At 39.1% G+C, this 23,671-nt stretch overlaps 1 protein-coding gene across 5 annotated transcripts in view; it reads right to left on the reverse strand.

Annotated features, from left to right (window-relative positions):
- The window catches only part of CCNY (cyclin Y), a 290,463-nt gene that overhangs the window by 146,687 nt on the left and 120,105 nt on the right, over window positions 1-23,671 (reverse strand). For 4 of the 5 annotated variants that reach the window (XM_036261758.1, XM_036261741.1, XM_036261763.1 and 1 more), the window contains exon 2: window positions 22,847-22,900. The exons of the other annotated variant lie outside the window; for it this stretch is intronic. In XM_036261758.1, coding sequence (XP_036117651.1) covers window positions 22,847-22,900 — 54 coding nt within the window. The remainder of the gene's footprint in view (window positions 1-22,846; window positions 22,901-23,671) is intronic. 5 annotated transcript variants of the gene reach the window in all.

Here is a 23,671-nt window from a genome sequence, read left to right on the forward strand (position 1 = left end):
CAAAGCATCTCCACTCCTTAGCAGACTCAGGCCTGGACTCCAGGCTGTGTTCCATACCCATGCATGCAATTCACTGGCAAAACCTGTCAGCTCTAACCAGGATCTGACCACTCCTTACCAACCCTCAACTCTCCTTGCCTCTTGTCTGCCCTGGACTCCTCTATCATCTATTCTTTCCATGGAGCCAGAAGAACCCAGTCAAAAGTGAATCTGGACCATGTCCTCTCAAACCCTGCAATTATGCCTATCTCAGAGTACCACTGAGAGAGTCCTCACAATGGCCACAGTGGGGATATGCTCTGCCCTGCTGCCTTTCTGACCTCACCTCTCAGGGCTCCCCCTTACTCCCTCTGCTCTTGCCACAGGGGCTGCCTTGCCTTACTGGTCCTTAAACATACCAGGCACACACCCACTATTCCTGGAAGGTTCTTCCCTCAGATATCTACATGGTTGACGCTCTCACATCCTTCAGGTATCTGCTCAAATGTCACCTTACATAAGAATAATATAATAATAATATCACTTTATATAAGCATTATAATAACACCTAAGACAAAGTGGTTATGAGTCTAAGAATTTTATGCATGTTAACTTTTGCAGTACAATTCCTTTAATAATATCATTATCTTCATTTTCCCAATCAGAAACAGATACAGAGAAGTTAAGTCATGGAGTCCGGATTCTAACTCAGGCTGTCTGGCTCCAAAATGTGTGCTATTTACCCTTCCCTCATCCCCACTGATAATTTCTTGCCTCTCTTACTTTGTTTTTGGAGTTACTATGTCTCTTTCACCTGTCTGCTTTCTCCCCTATAATCATGTGAGCTCTATGAAGACAGGGACTTGCCTACTTTGTTCACAGTCATCACTGAGCGCCGGGTAGTGTCTAACATGGAGGAGGCACTTAGCAATTACTTGCTGAATGAAGAAAAGAATGATTCCATTACACTGAACCATCTGTTTCCCCACCAAAGCTTTCATCAAATCTGCTACTGCACATGAACAAGCACATTACAATAAAAATGAGGCCCACCATTTCCCCTGAGGCAAAGGTGCTCTCCTACACTGGCTGGAGGAGGGGTCAATGGCCTGCAGGAGTGCATGCTTGGAATAGTGGCCTTTCTGGAAGCAGAACACAAACAAATAGGTACACCAGGGATAGCCAAGTGCAACAAACAGACACCTTTGTCAAGGAAAGCCAGGAATAAACCTTCACATGTTGGTTAAAAGCATATCATTTGTTTCATGCCTCTTATTTCCTTATGAAACTATATGTAGTTACAGCCATGTTTTCCAATCAAATCACAGACCAAGCACAAATAGCCTACCTTTACTAAATAGATTGAGCAACCAGTGAAGAGAAATCACATGAAGCCTGAAACACCCTAACATGCCAGATATACTCATTATTTCCGGGATTTCATGATAGAAACACTACACCTGGCTTATTATTTATAAATCTTTCAAGCTACTTCAATGAAACTGCTACTAAATAACACCTCAAGACTCTTAAAACCTTACAAATTAAGGTTTATATTATTTTTAGTCTTGCCATATTTTTCTTAAGAAATGGAAATATGCCTTGGCCGGTTTGGCTTAGAGGTTAGAGCGTTAGCCCACGAACCAATGAGTCACAGGTTCGATTCCAGTCAAGGAATGTACCTCAGTTGCGGTTGTCCCCAGCCCTTGGTCGGGGTCATGCAGGAGGCAACCAGTAGATGTGTCCCTCTCACGTCAATGTTTCTCTCTCTCTTCCTTTCTCTCTCACTCTCTTTTCCTCTCTCTCTCACTCTCTCTCCCTCCCTCGACTCTATCTGAAGATAAATAGAAAAATATCCTCAGATGAGGATTTAAAAAAAGAAATAGAAATACGTAGGTACAAATCCAGAAGTGTTAGAAACCATCATCATCCCTGAAGTCATCATCTCAGTACCACAGTGATGTTCCCTATCATCTGCTTTTATTTATGTATTTATTTATGCTTTTGTTGATTTCAGACAGAGGGAGGGAAGAGAGAAATAGAAACATCGATGATGAGGGAAACATCGATTGGCTGCCTCCTGCATGCCCCCTACTGGGGATTGAGTCCACAACTCAGGCATGTGCCCTGACCAGGAATGAACTGAGATCTCCTGTTGCATAGGTCGATGCTCAACCCCTAAGCCACACCAGCTGGGCCCTATCATCTGCTTTTAAATAAAACTAAGAGCTGCCTGGTTGACCATGTTTTCACTAGTAAAGCTTCCTGTCATTTTGAAACATCATTACATTATAAAGCCCTGATTGCAAAAGCCACATGTCATTGTTAACTACAGCTTTTCCAGAATCCAAGTTAAACCACCTTTCTTTAATCTGTATCAGTTCTTCAAAATCAGTTTTGATTATATGATCAAATTTATGTGAGAACTATATTAGAGATCGGAAGATAGTGGCAAGTAGGACTGGAGCAAGGGTGAGTGTGTGAAAGTGTAAACGAGTGTAAGAGTGTGAGAGAGAGTGTGAGTGAATGTGAGTGCAGATGACCAACCTTGAGCAGTGGAGAGACACAGGGCAGAAGGTTCTTGTGCTGTGGACGGAAAGTAGTCAGCTACCACAGTAAGCAGCTCATCAGTGAACTTCTCCCGCTATTTTGGAAGATCCCTGGTCTTCCCTGGGAGAAGGAAGTAGGGAGCGGCTAGGGCCTAGCAACCTGAGTCCACCACAGTGCCTTGCACCATCAGTCCAGTGGACCCCCCTGTGTCAACACAGATCAGCACACAATAGCAGCACTATTGAGGTGCCTGCTGCAGTAGCCAAAACCACCAGGAGCCAAGCATCATCCGCAACAGCAGAAGACAGCAGTGACTGGGCAGAGTGGAACCCTACCTCCAATAGCAGTGGAGGCTCAAGGAGGCTTGGAAACTGAGACATACCCCCAGCAGCACCAGCTTGAGAGCCCGGCACCTCCCCCTCACAGCAACAATGACTGGGCGGGAGTGGAGCCCCAGCCCCAACAGCAGCTGAGGCTCAGGAGCAAACATCCATCCTCAGGCAGTAGCAGCTCAGATCAAGGACTAAGACCCATTCCCAGAGGCATAAACAAAGGCTGATCAGGAGCGCGCCCCAGCCCAAGCAGCAGCAAGACTCAGGGAGCCGATACCTGCAGGATGGACCAACACCAGCCGCCAGTCGTCAATCCCTCAGAACCCACAGCAGGCAAGAGGGCCGTACACCAAAAGTCTGGGAGGCACAGCAGCCTTATATGAAACACACCGACTTGCCTACACATTCCAACATCCCTCACCAAGCCTAAAACTACCAGACTGCTAAAATGGTGAGACAAAGAAACAATACCCAAATGAAAGAAGAAGAGGAATAACCAGAAAAGGAACTACAGGAAAGAGAAAGAAATAATGTTGTCAGATAAAGAATTCAAAGCAATGATTTTAAGGGTGCTCAAACAATTTGGTGAGAACTACAAGCAACTCAAAAGAATTATGAAGAGCTCAGTGGGAACTACTTCGGCTTAAAAAAAGAAGTAGAAGCTATGCATACAAATCAAGAGGAAATGAAGAATGACATAGCTGTTATAAAAAATACATTAGAAGGGTTCAACAGTAGATTAAAAGAAGCTGAAGACCGAATCAGCAACTTAGAAGACAAGGTAGAAAAAAAACACCCAAATAGATCAGCAAATGGAAAAAAATAAAAATTGAAAGCAGGAGGAGAGTTTAAGGAGCTGTGGGACAATACAAAACGTAACAAGATTCACATTATAGGAGTACCAGAAGGAGAAGAATCAGAAAAAGGAATAGAGAAACTTTTTGAAGAAATAATGACAGAGCAGGAGTTGAGCCCCACAGGACAGCAGCACTTCCCAGCCACCAGTGGTAAAACCTGGAGCTCCACAGACGACTGTGCGGTCCAGCAGCTCACAAGAGAGGTTGGAAGCCACAACCTGAGGGAGACTGGTGCGATCCAGCTGCCCCTCCAGGGAACTGCAGGGTGCAGGGGCACCAGAGAGGCCTGTGTGACCCATTAGGGACTGTGCAATCTAGTTACCCCCAGGACATGCAGGGTGCTGCAGCATTGGAGAGGCCTGTGTGACCTGGCAGGGACTGCACAATCTAGTTACCCACAGGGCCTTTATGGTGCTGCAACACCAGAAAGGTCTCTGCAACCCAGAAGGGACTATGCCATCCAGTTACTCATGGGCTCTGCACGGTGCTGGGTCTCCAGAGAGGCCTGTGCAACCCAGCTGCTCACAAGATAGGCATAAAGGATGTGAAAATGGAGGCAAAGCCAATAGAAGCTAGACAGACAATCTCCCAGGAAAAATGGGAATTACAACTAAAATAAACATGAATTGTAGGGAAAAAAGGAACAGAAAAGCAGCAGGACAGGACCATAAAACCAGGGACACTGGTAAGATCTGCAAAGGCATGAGAGGGTGGTGGGCTGGGAGCCGACGGACAGCAGCAGTCTTCGCTGTGAGCAACACATTTGGGCAATAAAGACCAAGCCTGCTCCACAGCACAGAGAGCCCGAACAGAGCACTAAAATAGCCACAGCCACTTATCTGGGGGATAAGACTGAGCTGAAACACTGTGAGGACAACCGGGATTTGGAAGGCACTCAGAGTTTTGCTGAGTTGCGGCCACAAAAAACAGTGGCCAGTGTGTTCCTTCCCCGAGCTGTGGGGAAAAGCAGCAGCCCTCTCTCCACCCCTCCAGAGATTCAGACTTTCCCAGGTGAGGCAAAGAAAAGCAATTCAAGGCTCAATAACAACCAGCATCTATCCCACCCTCAGCAAATACTCTTATGCAGAACACCAGGGCTACAATCCAAGGCACTGAGTAACTGAGACTACTAGACTCCAGGAAAAAGCGAGAAGATACCTGAAACTTTCTTGGGCTTGCAAATATACCCAAGAAAGGAAGACTTAACAGTGGTGTGTTATTAACGTGGGGGAGCCCAGGCCCATCCAAACCCAGTAAAGGGAGCCACAAACAGCAAAACATGAACACCCACAGGAAAATTTGGCAGTCTCCAAAACCAACTGAGATAGCCAAAATGGTGAAACAAAGAAATCCCAAATGAAAGAACAAGAGAACTCTATCAAACATGAGATAAATGAAATGCAGTTAAGCAAATTATCAGAGGTAGAGTTCAGAGCCATGATCTTGAGGAAGCTCAACAGCATGAGTAACGACATCAGCACCATGACTAAAGATACAGACACATTAAAAACCAACAAAGTGAAAATAAAGAATGTCACAGAGAAATAAAGAACACATTGGAAGGACTAAAGAGCAGAGTAGAAGAAGCTGAGGACCGGATCAATGAATTAGAAGACAAGGTAGAAACAAATTCAACCAATGAGAAAAACAAACTAAAAAAAAAAACAGTTAAAAAAGAGGAAGACAGCTTAAGAGAACTGTGGGACAACTGGAAACGTAAGAACAGTCGCATCATAAAAGTTCCCAAAGAGGAAGAAAATGGGCAAGGGATAGAGAATATATTTGAAGAAATAGTGACGGAAAACTTTCCTAACTTGGTGAAGGAAGAAGGCATTCAAGTTCAAGAAGCACAGAGAGCCCCAAGTAAGAAGAACCCAAACAGGCCCACACCAAGACACACAGTAATTAAAATGCCAAAATTAAAGACAAAGAAAGAATCCTAAAGGCTGCAAGAGATAAGTAACAGGTTACCTACAAAGGAAACCCCATAAGGCTCTCAGCTGACTTCTCAACAGAAAGACTATAGGCCAGAAAATAGGGGCATGAAGTAAACAAGGTCATAAAAAACAAGGATCTGATTCAAAGACTACTCTACCCAGCAAGGCTATCATTCAAAATGGAAGGTCAAATAATGAGATTCCCAGACAAAAATAAAGGCGAAGGGAATATATTAACATAAAACCAGCACTGCAAGATATGCTGAAAGGATGCTGTAATTAGTAGAAGAAACATGAAGAAAAATAGAACCACACTAAACAAGAATGGCAATAAATAAGTACACATCAAATATCACCTTAAATGTGAATGGTTTGAATGCTCCAATAAAAAGACACAGAGTAGCTGACTGAATAAGAAAGCATGACTCACATATATGTCGTTTACAAGATACCCACCTCACAACAAAAGACTCACATAGGTTGAAAGTGAAGGGATGGAAATAAATCTTTCAAGCAAACGGAAAGGAAAAAAAAGCTGGGGTAACAATACTCATATCTGATAAACTAGATTTCAAAATGAAGACCATAACCAGAGACAAAAAAGGTCACTATATAATATTGAAAGGATCTATCTTACAGGAAGATATAACCTTGGTAAACATATATGCACCAAATATAGGAGCACCAACATATATGAAAAATCTTTTGGAGGACTTCAAAGGAGAAATCAACAGCAATGCAATCATAGCAAGGGACTTCAATACCCCGCTGACATCACTGGATAGATCTTCTAGACAAAAAATTAACAAGGAAACACAGACTCTAAATGAAGCGCTAGATCAAATGGACTTAATAGATATCTACAGAGAATTACACCCCAAAACTGCATAAATCTCATTCTTCTCAAGTGCACATGGGACATTATCAAAGATAGACCTCATGTTAGGACACAAACTAAGTCTCTACAATTCAAGAAGACTAAAATCATATCAAGCATCTTCTCAGATCCCAATGGCATGAAACTAGAAATCAATTGCAACAAGAACATGCAATGACATTTGAACACATGGAGGCTAAATAGCATGTTATTGAACAATGAGTGTTTTACCATGGAGATCAAGGAAGAAATTTAAAACTTCCTGGAAACCAATGAAAATGAACAGACAACAACACAAAATCTATGGGATGCAGCGAAAGCAGTTCTGAGAGGGAAGTTCAGAGTACTACAGGCCAGAGCAAGTAGAAGGAAGGAAATAGTAAAGATCAGGGCAGAAATAAATGACATGAAGACCAAAACAACAATTCCAAGGATCAATGAAACAAACAGCTGGTTCTCTGAAAAGATAAACAAGATTGACGGACCCTTAGCTAGACTCACCAAGAAACAAAGAGAGAGAACCCAAAACACACAAAATCAGAAATAAAAGGGGAGAAATAACTGACACCAGAAAAATACAAAGGATTGTTAACAATTATTAACAATTATACGACAATGAATTTGACAATCTAAACGAAATGCACAAATTTCTAGAAATATATAGTCTCCCAAAACTGGACCAGGAAGAGATAGAAAACTTGAAAGATCAATAACAACAAAAGAAATTGAAGATGCAATCAAGACTCTCCAAGCAAACAAAAGCCCAGGCCTGGATGGCTTCACGGGAAAATTTTACCGAACATTCAAAGAAGAACTAATAGCCATTCTCCGCAAAACATTTCAAAAAACTCAAGAAGAAGAAAGACTTCCAGATTCGTTTTATGAGGCCACCATAATTCTAATTCCAAAACCAGAAAAACACATTACAAAGAAGGAAAACTACAGGCCAATATCCCTGATAAACATACAGGCTAAAATCCTAAAAAAAATACTAGCAAATCCAATCCAGCAATACATCAAAAAAATTATTCACAATGACCAAGTGGGATTCATCCCAGGAATGCAAGGCTGGTACAATATTCGGAAATCAATAAATGTGATACACCACATAAACAAAATGAAGAATAAAGACCACATGATCATATCAACAGGTGCTGAAAAAGCATTCAACAAAATCCAGCAACCATTTCTGATAAAAAAGCTCAGCAATCTGGGAATAGAGGGATCATGCTTCGACATAATAAAGACCATATATGAAAGACCTACAGCCAACATCATGCTCAATGGGCAAAAATTAAAAGCATTTCCCTTAACAACAGGAACAAGACAAAGATGCCCACTTTCGCCACTCTCATTTAACATAGTATTGGAAGACTTAGCAATAGCTATCAGACAGGAAGAAAAAATAAAACGGATCCAAATTGTAAAGTAAGCAGTGAAACTGTCATTATTCGCAGATGATCTGAAACTATACGTAGAAAACCCCAAAGACTCCATCATAAATTTACTAGACTAAAGAAATAAATTTGGCAAAGTAGCAGGATACAAAATTAACATCCAGAAATAGATGGTATTCTTACACAGCAATGATAAAGTCACAGAAAGAGAAATTAAAAAAAACATTTACCATTGCAGCAAAAGTTTAAGATACCTCAGAATAAACCTAACCAAAGAAATAAAGGACCTATTCACAGAAAACTACAGGTCATTCAAAAAAAATAGAGGAAGATATAAAAAAGTGGAAGCATACACCTTGTTCATGGATTGGAAGAATTTAACATCATTAAAATGTCAATACTACCCAAAGCAATCTATAGATTCAATGCAATCCCCATCAAAATACTAAGGACTTACTTCACAGAACTAGAACAAATACTTCAAAAGTTCATATGGAACAAAAAAAGGAAGAAGAGCCACACCAATCTTGAAAAAGAAAAACAAAGTAGGAGGGACCACAATACCAGATATCAGGTTATACTACAAAGCTACTGTAATCAAAACAGCCTAGTACTGGCACAAGAACAAGCAGATAGATCAATGGAACAGAACAGAGAACCCAGAAATGGACTCCTAAAACTTATGCGCAATTAACATTTGACAAAGGTGGCAAGAGCATACAATGGAGTAAAGACAGCTTCTTTAATAAATGGTGTTGGTCCCTGGCCAGTTTGGCTGAGTGATTAGAGCGTCGGCCTGCGGTCCAGAGAGACCCGGGTTCGGTTCCCACTAAGGGCACATACCTCGGTTGCAGTTTGTCCCCGGTCCTGGTTGGTCGTGTAGGTGGCAGTCACTCGATGTGTCCTTTTCACATCGATGTTTCTCTCGCTCTCTCTTCCTCTCTCTCCTTCCCACTCTATCAGATCAAAAAAATGGAAAAATGTCCTCGAGTGAAAATTTAAAAAAATAATAATAAATAAAAAAATGGTGTTAGGAAAATTGGACAGCTATATCCAAAAAAATGAAACGAGACCACTAACATATACCATACACAAGAATAAACTCAAAATGGATAAAAGACTTAAATGTGAATCCATAAAAATCCTAGAAGAAACTGTAGGTAACAAAATTTCAGACATCATACGCAGCACAATTTTCACTGATACATCACCTAAAGCAACAGAAACGAAGGAGAAAAGGAACACGTGGGACTACATTAAACTCAAGAGCTTCTGCAGAGCAAAATAAACAACCATCAAAATGGAAAGGCAACCCACTGTATGTGAAAGCATAATTGCCATTGACATATCAGATAAGGGGTTGATTTCCAAAATATATAAAGTGCTCATACAACTCAACAAAAGGAAGAGAAAGAACCCTATTTAAAAATGGGCAGAGCCCTGGCCGGTTTGGCTCAGCGGTTAGAGCGTTGGCCTGTGGTCCAGAGACACCCGGGTTCAGTTCCCGCTAAAGGCACGTACCTCGGTTGCAGTTTGTCTCCGACCCTGGATGGGTTGTGCGAATGGCAACCACTCGATATGTCCCTTTCACGTCAATGTTTCTCTCTCTCTCTCTCTCTCTCTCTCTCTCTCTTTCTCTCTCCCTCTCTCTCCCTCCCACCCTCTCTGAACAAAAAATGGAAAAATGTCCTCGGGTGAGGACAAAAAAAAAAAAAAATGGGCAGAGGAGCTAAACAGACACCTCTCCAAACAGGACATACAAATGGTGAAGAGACATATGAATAAATGCTCAACATCACTAATCATCAGAGAGATGCAAATTAAAACAATGAGGTATCACCTCATACCTGTCAGAATGGCCGCCATCAACAACAAGTGTTGGAGAGTGTGTGGAAAAAAAGAGACTCTAGTACACTGCTGGTGGGAATGCAGAATGGTGCAGCCACTATGGAAAACACTATCTTGTTACCTCAAAAAGTTAAAAATTGAATTGCCATTTGATCCAGTGATCCCACTTCTAGGAATATACCCTAGAAGCCTGAAACACCAATCAGAAAGAATATATGCACCCTCATGTTTGTAGCAGCACTATTTACAATATCTAAGATTTGGAAACAGCCCAAATGTCCAGTAGTAGAAGAATGGATAAAAAAGCTGTGGTACATATACACAATGGAGTACTATGCAGCTGTAAGAAATAAAGATCTCTTATCCTTTCAGACGACATGGAAGGACCTGGAAAGTATTGTCCTAAGTGAAACAAGCCAAGCAGAGAAAGATAACTATCACATGATTTCACTTATTTGTGGAAAATAATGAACATAACAGTCTGAGGAACAGAGCAGTCCCAGAGACGTGGAAGTAGGGTACAGACTGACAATCCTCAGTAGAGGTGGTAAGGGTGAGGGGAGGAAAGATAAACCACAGAACTTATATGCATGTACTCATAACCAATGGACATGGACAACAAAGCTGAGGAAGGGGCAGGAAGGGATAGGGAGGAGGGTGTCAAGGGGGGTGGGGGGGGGAACATCTGTAACAAAAATAAATCAGTAAATCAAGTTAAAGTAAAATTAAAAACATAAAAAAGTGTTATTATTCACTATATAAGATATTGTACATAGGAAACCCCAAAGACTCCACCAGAAAAGTACTAGATCTTATAAATGAATTTAGCAAAGTAGAAGGACACAAAATTAATATCCAGAAATTGGTAGCATTTTCATACACTAATAATAACTCACAAAGAGAAGCTAAGAAAGCAATCCCATTTACTATTGCAACAACAACAAAAAATAAGGTACCAAGGAGTAAACTTAAGCAAGAACATGAAAGACCAGTATTTGGAAAACTATAGGACATTGAAGAAATAAATAGAGGAAGATACAAACAAGTGGAAGAATATACCATGTTCATGGATTGGAAGAAGTAACATCATTAAAATGTCCATACTACTCAAAGAAATCTATAGACTCAACACAATTCCTATAAAAATACCAACGGCTTATTTCACAGATCTAGAACAAATATTACAAAATGTATATGGAACCAAAAAAGACCCCAAATGGCCTCAGAAATCTTGAGAAAAAAGTACAAATTGGAGGTATCATCATACCAGATATCAAACTATATTACAAAGCCACTGTAATCAAAACAGCCTGGTATAGGCACAAGAACAAGCATCTACATCTACAAAACAGAACACAGAGTCCAGAAATCAACACCCATCTTTATGGTCAATTAATATTTGACAAAGGAGGCAAGAACATACAATAGAGTAAAGACAGTCTCTTTAATAAATGGTGTTGGGAAAATTGTACAGGTACTTGCAAAAATATAAAACTAGACCACCAATGGACACCATACACGAGAATAAACTCAAACTGAATAAAAGACTTAAATGTAAGTTGCAAAACTATAAAAACCCTAGAAGAAAACAGAGGCACTAAAATCTCAGACATCTCTTATAGTAACATTTTTCCCAGTATGTTTCCAAGGGCAAGGGAAACACATGAAAAAAATAAATAAATGGGACTACAGCTAAAGAAATCATCAACAAAACCAAAAGGGAACCCACCATATGGCAGAACATATTTCCAATAATTCATCCGATAAGGGTTTAATCTCCAAAATATATTAAGAACTTATACAACACTAGGAAGACAAACAATCCAATTAAAAATGGGCAAAGGGCCCGGCCAGTGTGCCTCTGTTGGTTGAGCATCGTCCCATGCACCAAGAGGTCACCAGTTTGATGCTCAAGTTGTGTGTTTGATCCCTAGGAGGGGGTGTGCAGAAGGCAGTCAATCAGTTTCTCTTTCATCGATGTTTCTCTCTCTCTCTTCCTCTCCCTTCCTCCCTCTCTAAAATCAATAAAAATGTATTTTTAAAGATGGGCAAAGGACACAAATAGACACTTCCAAAAAGGACATACAGATGGCCAACAGACATATGAAAAAAGACACAACGTCACTATTTATTCATCAGAGAGATGCAAATTAAAACTACAATGAGGTATCACCTCATACCTGTCAGAATGGCTACTATCAATAAATCAACAAACAACAAGTGCTGGCAAGGATATGGAAAAGAGAGAACCCTGTGGCACTGTTGATGGGAATGCAGACTGGTGGAGCCACTATGGAAAACAATATGGCGTTTCCTCAAAAAATTAAAAATGAGACTGGGAATATATCCTAAGATTCCCTAAATACCAATCAGAAAAAATATATGCACCCCTATATTCATAGCAGTATTACTTACAATAGCCAAGATCTGATAACACCACAAGTACTGCGATCCATTTATACAATGGAATACTACATGGCTATAAAAATAAAAGGAAGGAACTCTTACTCTTTGTGACAGCATGGATGGTACTGGAGATTAGTATGTTAAGTGAAATAAGCCAATCAGAGAAAGACAAATACTATATGATCTCACTAATATGTGGAATCTAATGAATAAAATAAACTGACAAATAAAACAGAACCAGAGGCATGGATTCATGGAACAGACTGATAGATCTCAGAGGGGTGGGGGGTGTGGGCACTGGATAAAGGAAGGTAAAGGGATTAGGTAAAGAACATATATGCACAGTCCATAGACACAGACAATAGTGAGGATCTGTGATGATCAAGAGAGAGGAGTGGGGGTTGGGTGGAAGTTAGCAAAGTGGAGTGGAAATTGGGGAACATCTGAAATAGTGTCAACAATAAAAAATTTAAGTAACAGACTAAATCAAAAACCAGCCATGCTGACCACACACTCTGTCCTTCCTCAAGAGTCTCTCTTCCCTTCTTCTCTTTCCAGCAGGGACTAGCGCCTGTCCATATGACAAGCTCCAGAGAGACCTAAAAGCCTCTGAAGGTCACTGAAGCTCTCTGCTCAGGGCCCCCCAGCAGCTGCCTCAGCCAAGCTCAGGGGCAGCAGGCCCACTGAAGGCAGCAGGGAGGGCCGCTGGCTTTACACAATGAGTCCTAGGGTTTGCATATGTCTTTGCCAAGCTGGCCCCAGCTGATGAGAAAAGACTCCCCAGAGGGAAAGGGAAGGGAGGAAAGCCTTCCCACCCTGATCAAGGCTGCAGATCAAACTTTCCAGGCTGCTCTATACAAACTCCCTGACCTTATGGGCCCAGGCCTGTCCCCACCCCTAAAAAATAAAAAGATACAAATAAATTTTAAAAATTTAAATAACAAAATGTACATTTTAAATTATGACCCTATAAACCAGGTCACTGATAGGGAAGAGAAAAAAATTAACTCATTCTAAGCTTTCTGAAAATTCCATTTTCATCAAATGAACAGAAATCAAACTTGTACAAATTCTAGCCCTGGCCAGTTTGCTCAGCAGTTAGAACGTCAGCCCACAGACCAAAGAGTAGCAGGTTCAATTTCTGCAAACCTGGGTTGCAGCTCTGTCCCCGGCCACAGTCGGGGTCGTGTGGGAGGCAACCAGTCCATGTATCTCTCTCACATCGATGTCTCTCTGTCTCTCTGATTCTCTCTCTCTTTCCCCTTCCCACTCTATCTGAAGATAAATGGAAAAATATCCTCAGGTGAGGATTTAAAAAAAATGTGTGCAAATTCTAGAAAAATCTCATTTAGCTAAGGATCTCAAAAACAGAATATTTACATGTGGTCTTGTAGAGAAAAAAAAAGCAAGGTTTCCTCCTTAAGATGTTGTTCAGTGTCACTCTACTGCTGTTTCATAAAAAAGACAAAGTTGGCATTTTAAGTCCAACCTCAGTAACATCATGATCATTACAACCTCTCTCTTTCAAGTAAGGCCAAAGCAGAGACAGGGTATGGGATAGTACACAGAGAACTCAGTGAAGCTGGACTCCCTCAGTCACCTACAGCCAAGTTTGGTGGTAAAGTGAGAAATGTCAGCAGTGGAAACCTAGCATCCTACCTACTCCATTTACTAGCGTTCAACTGCCACCCCTGAAAGTGATGTGGATGTCTCATTTTCCCAGTAATTTACAGCCTCTGAGACAGGGACTTTGGGCTTCCTCCCATGACTCCTCTCTCTCTCTCTCTCTCTCTCTCTCTCTCTCTCTCTCTCTCTCTCTCTGGCTTTCTGCAGGACTTGCTATAGATAATTCTGTTCATTTACATTCTAAAATTAACTTAAAAGAGGACGAAAAGCAGAATATATTAAAAGGCAGAAAAGAAGAATAAGAGCTACCATGTGATGAAAAGAGAGAAAAACAGAACCAATAAATGACATAACAGAAAACAGTTTATACCTAAGTAGCAGCCATAGTTGACAATGGTGAATTTTCTTAAACTTGGATAAAAAATACAATCATTCTCAGAACTGTGATATGAAGAAGGCAAACAGGAAGAATTGTTCTGAAAACAGCCACGTATTGGTTTCATTCAAAGTATCCCTGGAATTAGAAAGTATACTTCTCAAGCAGAAAAGAGATTCTCGTTTTTAAAGTTAAGAGAGAAAAAAAAGTTTGACAAAGGATCACATAAGGGCAAAGCATTAAATATACTTCAATAAAATAAATTTCAAAATTAACTAATTCCTCTTTGATGGCTTTTAAAAAAAAAATTGCCAAATAGCGCAAGCCCTTAAAATTTTATACCCATATGAGTAGTTTCAATCTCACAAATATGGACAGGACAAAACTCTCCAGTCAATAGCCAGTCTCCTTCCACATTGTTACAACAGTCTGCCCAGCTGGGCGTTCGCTGATAGTTGCAGGGTTTATAAATAATTCATTACGATAGAAAAATTATACAGTCGTTGCTTTTCCCTGAACCTATTACACCCAAATCCCCTTTTAAGACAGAGGGAAACATCATATTAACATTGAGCCAGCCTTTGTAGGGGGGAAAAGCCAAACCCACAATGAGAACCCACATCAGCATCACATTAACCTGGGCTGCACCTGCCTTTGTGACTCATGCCACTTTTTAAAAAATACTCATTTAAATATCAGAAGTTTTTTTTCAGCAAGGAAAATTCATAAACAGGCTCTTGTTCCTCTTCCCTCTGTCACTCACTCACAAGACTGTAAATATGACTGAATACACTGCAGCACTAAAGTTTAGTGTCAAGGAAATACTGACAAAACCAGTCAATATTTTACAGTAAAAAGCATCAGTTTCAAAAATAACTATTTCTTAAGACCATACAGCCAGGATAAATATATAAATCATACAATGAAAAATCTGCTTCTTTTTATCCATAATAGTTACCATATCTGCTTCATTATTCTACTTTGCATCACAGAACATTATTTTTTACTTCTTTGACAACAGATGTTTCACTGACAAAAACCTGTTACAAATAACTACATATATGACAGATTTTCTTAGAGTATTGAAAATTAAAAAGTGTCTTTATTGACTAAATAAAAATAAGCAGGTTGAAAAAGTTAATTTAAAAGCTGAGAAAAGAGCGTAAAAAATATTTTATCTCATTCAAAAGGTTTTACAATAGAAGGAGGAGGGAAATAATGGGGGGGGGCAGGTGTGACCCACTTTAGTTGACAAGTTAACCTCTCATACCTATGTACCACATTTTTCCCCCATTCAGCTGGCAAAACCAAATTGTACACGGTACTAGCACGAATCCAATTCAAAAGATTTAATGTTTTATCACATTCCAGACACTTAAGGATCAAATAAAAAGGTACTGACAAAAAACACAAGCAAATGAACACACCAAACCCCAGAACATCCTTTGCCAAACAGGAAGGTCACTCAAGCAAGACTTGGAAGGCCAAGGCCATATCTTGGTTCTGCCACTAACTAGCTGTGAGCCCTTCTGAGCACCATTTTGTTTTGTTTTTTTCAGCTGTGAAACTAGAGAATTAAACTCGATGTTCTCTTAAGGTTACCTTTTGGTTCCAGAATTCTACATGGTGAAGAAGCTGTTAAAGAAAAACTTGATAAAGATACTGGAAAATTTAACGGGGTTCTTGCCCTTTCTTACCCTGTTAATTTAAAAATTTGTTTTGTCTTTCACATTCTAATATTGGCTTTTTCTTAGGGAGAACTAAGAAGTTCCCTTCCAGAAAACATTTTAATTTCTAGAAGTCAGCATAATTAAATTTCTAAAACCCAAAACGTGAATTCGTTTCCATATTAAAGAAAATTTCATTTTATGATTCTAAGGTTTCACTACAAAGAACAGATTATTTCTCATATATAAAAAAAGCAAATAAGGGAAAAGTATTTAAAATAAATATAAAAACACAAAAAATGTATCATATAATGGTATGCCCTAAAGGCAATGTAGTTCAGTTATTAAATTTAAAAAAAAAATTTTTTTTTGTTAATCCTCACCCGAGGATATTTTTCCACTGATTTGTAGACAGAGTGGAAGAGTGGGATGGGGAGAGAGAAAGAGTGGATGAGAGAGAGAGAGAGAGAGAGAGAGAGAGAGAAACATTGATGTGAGAGAGATACATCAATTGGTGGCCTCCTACATGACCCCAACCAGGCTGGGTATCAAACCTGCAACCCAGGTACAAGACTTTGACCGGGAATCAAACCCAAGACTTCAGTCCACAGGCCAACACTCTAACCACTGACCCAAACTAGCCAAGGCAGTTAGTAAGTCCATTGATATGAGGAGTATATGAAAGACTGACTAAAATTTAAAGTTTCAGTTAAAGGTAAGCAGTTAGATAGAAATATGAACTATTTATTTACAAAATTTAGAGAATTCTCACTTACTAGGGCACACTGTACATCAGGCACTCTTAGGTTCTTTCTCAGTTAATCATTCCAACAGTCTTCTGAGATAGCTATTATAATTCTCATTTTACCAATAAGAACACTGAAGCTGAGAAAAATAAAAATATTTCTCCACAGTAAAATACCAAGTGATGGAGCCAGAATTCCAACCCAACTCTTTTGACTCAAATCTAACACTCTTTTCCCTACCCTTGGACAATCAATATTAACCTATATCAATAAAACTGTGTCACATGATTCAAATATTCAAATCAATGATACACAAAGAAGATTCACACACTGACATTCTCTCCACAGTATGATCTATCTATACTGGTGTCATTCCTCAACAGGAGAAAACCCACCCTAATTTTCCCCAGAGAACACATTAAGTACCTTACACAACTTACACACCTTACATACAACACATTAGGTACCAGCAAACCCATGGTGTAGATATTCTTTTCTCACTTTGCAGATTTGAAAATAGAGGATCATTATAATAATACCCACATAGGGGTGACACCCTGTAAGTGGTAGATCCAGAGGCCTAACCAGCCTGTGGGGCTCCTAAGCCTGAACCTGGGACTATGTGCTGAGGATGCAACAGAACATGTCAAAATTCAAAACAATGACAGCTTAACATTTTTAAAGTACAGTACTGGTTTCTAAAGCATTTTCCAGGTAAATCAGAGAGAATTCAAAAGTTACAGGTCCCGTCCCCCCCTCTCTCTCACACTTACACACACACACACACACACACACACACAGGGAGGAGGAAAAAGGAAGGAAGAGTGGGAGGAGAGAGAATTCCTAAATGTGAACAATTTCATTTACAAGATCAAATTCAAATGATGCTTCTCTGCAATTAGCAGGCTTAGTACGAACATATTCAACAGAAAAGTTTATCCAAATGACCAAAGATTAATTTAAGCATTCAATTTTCAAAAATGTTATATACCTAACTTTTTCACAACTGTCTACTGCATAAAATTATATTCACTTACATAGTTATGCTAGTGATATATGTATGAGCAAAGAAATTCTTTTTCTTAAATTACTTTAAAACCAAATAATCATAATCCTCAATTCTAATAGGCATGTAGATAATAGTTAATCTTGAAACTCTAATTTTCACCTCAATCCAATTCTCTGTTAAGCAGTAATACGCTGCACTACAATTGCTATTATGTGGCTAATCTAATCCCAAAGTGAAAAAAATTCCTGTGTCATTCTAGTTTATCTATGTAATAATTTCTTATTTTCAGTCACAAGATCATCCACATTCTCTCTCTCTCTCTTTTCTCTACTCCTTCCCTTCTCCTATGTCTTAAAAAAAAATTTTAAACTACAGTTAACCCTTGAACAGCACAGTTTGAACTGCACTGGCCCACTAAATATGCAGGGTTTTTTTCAATAAATACAGTAAATGTATTTTACCTTCCTTGGGATTTTCTTAAAGTTTTCTTTTCTCTAGCCTATTTTAAGAATACAGTATACAGTACATATAATATACAAAGCATGTGTTAATTGACTGTTTATGTTATGACTAAGGCTTCTGGTCAATAGTAGACTATTAGTAAAGTTTTCAGGGAGTCAAAAGTTTATGTAGATTTTCAACCATGTTGCGGGGAACGGCTGGTGCCCCTAACCCATGCATTGTTTAGGGGTCAACTGTACTATGAAATTCACTATGGCTTAAACTTGAAACTCTATGGTAGGATTTCAGCATCTCATCATATTTTTTTAAATGATGAAACTGAGAAGTGGAGATTTAGCTAAATTCACAGAGCTTGTGTATTATACAGCCAGGAACTGGACTAGTGGGACACACCAAGTCTTCTCTGTCCAAAGCTGTTGTTTAACTTTCTTTTAATATTTTTTTCTTTATTGATTTTTATAGAGAGAAGAAGGGAGAGGGAGGGAGGGAGGGGGGGGAGAGAGAGAGAGAGAGAGAGAGAGAGAAACATCGATGACAGAGAACATTGACTGCACGTCTCCTGCATGTCCCCTTCTGGGGATTAGGCCCACAACCTGGCATGTGCCCTGACCAGGAATTGAATTGGTGACCTCTTGGTGCATGGGTCGACACTCAACCACTGAGCCACCCCAGCCAGGCAAAGCTGTTCTTTAATTTTAAGCTAAAACTGCTAGTTATGGACGGACCCTTTCTCACTCAAGAACTGTAAGTCAAATACTCAAGGTTAGTTCCTGAATAATCATGGACTATTACAAAAGTACTCTCTAGGGAACTTTCCAATTTACTTGTGTAACAGACATTTATTAAACACATGCTCTAGCTATAACAGAGAGGTTCTATATATTTCTCTCATAATACACAGACACATACCTAAAAGAGCTTTAAGATGTGCTTGAAATGACCCCAATAATAGTAACATCAGGTGAAACTATCAATTTGTTGAACAGTTTATTAAACACCAGGAACTGATCTAGGTGCCTTAACCTCTGACCCCAATCTCCAAACACATAGCAATCCCATTTTCTCCACATTTTGAAGATATATATATATATATATATATATATATATATGTTATGAATATAAATAACTTGTCTAATATCACAGAGCAAGAAAGGACCTACATTCTTTGGTCTCAGGACCACATTATAACACCTAAAATTACTGAAAACCCCAAAGAGCTGCGGTTCATGTGAGTTATAGAAATTAATATTTATCATACTGGATATTAAAATTTTAATAATATTTATTTATTTTAAATAAAGTAAGTCAATTTTATGTTAATTAAAAACCAATTTCTATAAAAAAAATATTTCTCAAAGCAAAAATTGATGAGTGACACTATCATACATTTTTGCAAACCTCGCTACTATGTAGCTTAAGGGAGGGCAGCTAGCTTTTCCTAGTTGCTTCATTTAATCTGTGGAAATACATTGTTTTGGTTGAAGTACACGAAGAAAATCTGGCCTCAAACACTTATAAGGTTGAAAAGGAGGAGAAGTTTTTAGTAGACTTTTCAGATAATTATATTCTTCTTTAATACTATGCCAAAACTTGACAAATTACTTTTTTTGTTTTTTTTATTCTATTACATTTATTAAATGGTGGGTTTCCACACATGGCTTTGTAAATAATCCAGGCAGGTGGAGAAAGGAGAGGGTGACACAGTGGAAGCTCCCTTCCTCCTAATACATAAGTATTTACATTTCAGCAACTGGACAATGCTGGCTCAGAAGGAGGCAGTAAGAATCAAAAGAAGGTGGAGGGGGAGGCCCCAGGAGAACAAACAAAAAGACTTACTTCCCCCACCCAATCCCCCTCAAAAACCACCCACCCCATTCTAGTGGATTCTGGTTGTGTCCATATCCCCTTCCTTCCCAAATCTTGAAAGTAGGGTTTCTCCTCACCAGAATAAGAACACTTGAAATAACAGAGTAGAGTCCCTTAACCAAAAAATAAATAAATAAACTAAAATAACTTTTTTTAAGGCCCTGGGATAACAATAAGCAACCTTGGGCTGAGGTAGGCAAGCAGTTTGACTGAATATGGAACCCTAGGCTAGAGGAAAGAATTCCTTTACTAAAATTAGAGCTGCTGGGGCATTCAAAGGAAAGCATCCTTGCCCAAGTTAGATCATTTGAACAAACTGGATCCAGCAATATACTAGAAAGATCATACACCATGATCAAGTGGGATTTATTTCAAAAATGTATGGTTGGTATATCAGCAAATTAATAAATATGATATATCACATAAACAAAATGAAGTATGAAAACTACATGATAATATCAATAGATACAGAAAAAGCATTTGATAAAATCCAGGACTCTTTTACAATAAAAACCCTCTGCAATGTGACAAACCCACAGCCAACATCATACTCAACAGGCAAAAAGTACAAGTGTTTCCCTTAAGATCAGGATCAAGACAGGAATGTCCACTTTCACCATTCTTATTCAACATAGTACTGGAACTCCTAGCCACAGAAATCAGACAAGAAGAAGAAACAAAGGGCATCCAAATTGGATAGAAAGAAGTAAAACTGTCATTATTTGCAGATAATAGAAAACCCTTAAAGATTCCACCAAAAAAATACTAAAACTGATAAATGAATTCAGTAAAGTAGCAGGATACAAAATAAATATCCAGAAATCAATTGTATTTTTATACACCAATAATGAACTATCAGAAAAGAATCCCTTTCACTATTACTTCAAAAAATAAAATACCTAGCCCTGGCTGGTCTGGCTCAGCAGTTAGAGCGTTGGCCCACTGACCAATGAGACCCAGGTTCGATTCCAGCCAAGGGCACGTACCTCAGTTGCAGTTTGTCCCCGGCCCTGGTCAGGGTCATGCAGAAGGCAACCAGTCAATGTGTCTGTTCACGTCGATGTCTCTCTCTCTTTCTCTCTACCCCCCTCTCTCCCTCCCTCCTACTTCATCTGAAAATAAATGGAAAAATATCCTCGAGTGGGGATTAAAAAAAAAAAAGAAAAAAATACCTAGGAATAAAAAGACCTGTACTCAGAAAATTATAAGACACTAAAGAAATAAACTGAAGAAGATACAAATAAATGGAAGCACATACCCTGCTCATGGACAGAAAGAATCAACATCATTGAAATGTGCACACTACCGAAACTAATCCATAGATTCAACACAATTCCTATCAAAATACCAATGGCGTATTTCACAGAACTAAAACAAATATTCCAATAATTTATATGGAACCTAAAAAGACCCCAAACAGCAATTGCAATCTTAAGAAAGGAGAACAAAGTTGGAGGAATCACAGTACCTGATATCAAACTATACTACAAGGCCATAGTAAGCAAACCAGCATGGTACTGGTATAAAAACACACATGTAGATCAGTGGAACAGAATAGAGAGCCCAGAAATAAACCCTTGCTTTACACTCAACTAATATTTCACAAAGGAAACAAGAACAATACAATGGGGAGAAGATAGTCTGTTCAATAAATGCTGTAAGAAATACAGGACAGATACATGCACAAAATAAAATAAAATGAAGCTTAACCACCTTCCTACACCATACACATGAATAAACTCAAAATGGATTAAATACTTAAATGTTAGACTCAAAACCATAAAAATCCTAGAAGAAAACATAAGCACCAAGATCATGGACATTTCAAATAGCAATATTTTTTCTGATATATCTCCTAGGCAAGAGAAAACATGAGAAAAAATAAACAAATGGGACTACATCAAATTAAAAAGGAAACCATCAACAAAATGAAAAGACAACCCATTGAATAGGAGATATGTTCAGTTCACTGATACATCTGATAAGGAGTTAATATCCAAAAATTTATTAAAAAACTTATAAAACTCAACACCAAAAAACAAACAATTAAGAAATGAGAAAAGGGCCCTGGCCGGTTTGGCTCAACGGTTAGAGCATCGGCCTGCGGTCCAGAGAGACCTGGGTTCAGTTCCCACTAAGGGCACGTACCTCGATTGCAATTAGTCCCCGGCCCTGGTTAGGTCATGCGGATGGTGGCCACTCGTTGTGGCCCTTTCACGTCGATGTTTCTCTCTCTATCTCTCTCTTCCTCTTTCTCCCTCCCACTCTATCTGCACAAAAAATGGAAAAATGCTCGGGTGAGGATAAAAAAAAAAAAAGAAATGAGCAAAGGAACTGAATAGACAGTTCTCCAAAGAAGACATACAAATGGCCGAAAGACACATGAAAAGATGCTGAATATCACTAATCACCAGAGAAATGCGAATTAAAACCACAATGAGATGTCACCTCAGACCTGTCAGAATAGCTGTCAATAAATCAACAAACAAGTGTTGGTGAGAATGGGGAGTAAAGGGAACCCATGTGCACTGTTGGTGGGAATCCACATTGGTGCAGCCACTATGGAAAGCAGTTTGGAATTACCTTAAAAAATTTAAAATGGAACTGCCTCATGACCTAGTGATTCCACTTCTGGAAATTTATCCAAATAAACTCAAAACACTAATTTGAAAGAATATATGCACCCCTATGTTCATTGCAGAGTTATTTATACTAACCAAGATTTGGAAGCAGCCGAAGTGCCTATCAGTAGATGAGTGAATAACAAAGCTGTGATGCCCCACGCTCAGTGGTAAGAACGTCAGCCCGCACACCAAGTAATCAAGTCCATGAAAGCAGGAATGCCACCCTAAAGAAAAAATTTCCTCCCCTTTTACACTTGGCCTCAGAATGGTAACCCAAGAGAAGATACCTGTGTGGTTGCATCCCGTGTCCTCAGTCAGGTCCTCTGGACATTGTCCTGCACCTAAGATCCGGCCGCAAAGCAGAGCAGGCATTAGCATGAGAGCACGCAGCTTGACTTCAGTCAAACAATAGGACTGTCATCAGGTAAGTTAGCTGTGTTATTAATAAATGGAAATATGTAAATTTATATTGACCATGACCTGCTCAAATCTGGCTTAAAATATTCCAAGGTATGATTCTGAATTAGTAAACGATGACATACTTTTCACCTCACTCAGCCAAAGAGAGTTCAAATAAGATTTGAAATGAGAATTCAGACTGCTTTCTAGATAGACTTCAAATTAATAGTTAATTATTCTCCATTTACACACAGCTTAGGTTTGACAAGTAAAACTGCCAAAAGCATCTGTTTTTGCACCTTGAGAGCTAGTTTTTTAAAAAGTTTTACTTAGCATTCAGTTCTTATTTTTTAGGTTAGACTTTTTTTCCCCAAAAATGAAATTTTGAGGTAATATAGTGTTTTTCCTCATGATTCAATAATTGGGGACTGGATACAGTGATCCTGAATCCCACACTCCACTCTCAAAAATCTCTATTATAGGTGTGGGTTTTGTATCAATCAAACTACATTATGGCCATTTTCACTTTTGGGGGGACCTCAAATTTAAGACGTGCAGGAAGAATAGTTATAAAGTCACCAAAAAGCTGCCTGTGCCAAGTCAGAGGCATAAAAATTTCATCACAGGAGCAATCACAACTTCTAGAGAAACCAGAGAAAACCAGCAAGAAAGATCCAGAATATCCAGGAGGACCTCGTTTCTCCAGCTAGCTC

This window comes from Molossus molossus, unplaced genomic scaffold (genome assembly GCF_014108415.1).
Source record: "Molossus molossus isolate mMolMol1 unplaced genomic scaffold, mMolMol1.p scaffold_m16_p_1, whole genome shotgun sequence".
NCBI classification, from domain to species: Eukaryota; Metazoa; Chordata; class Mammalia; order Chiroptera; family Molossidae; genus Molossus; species Molossus molossus.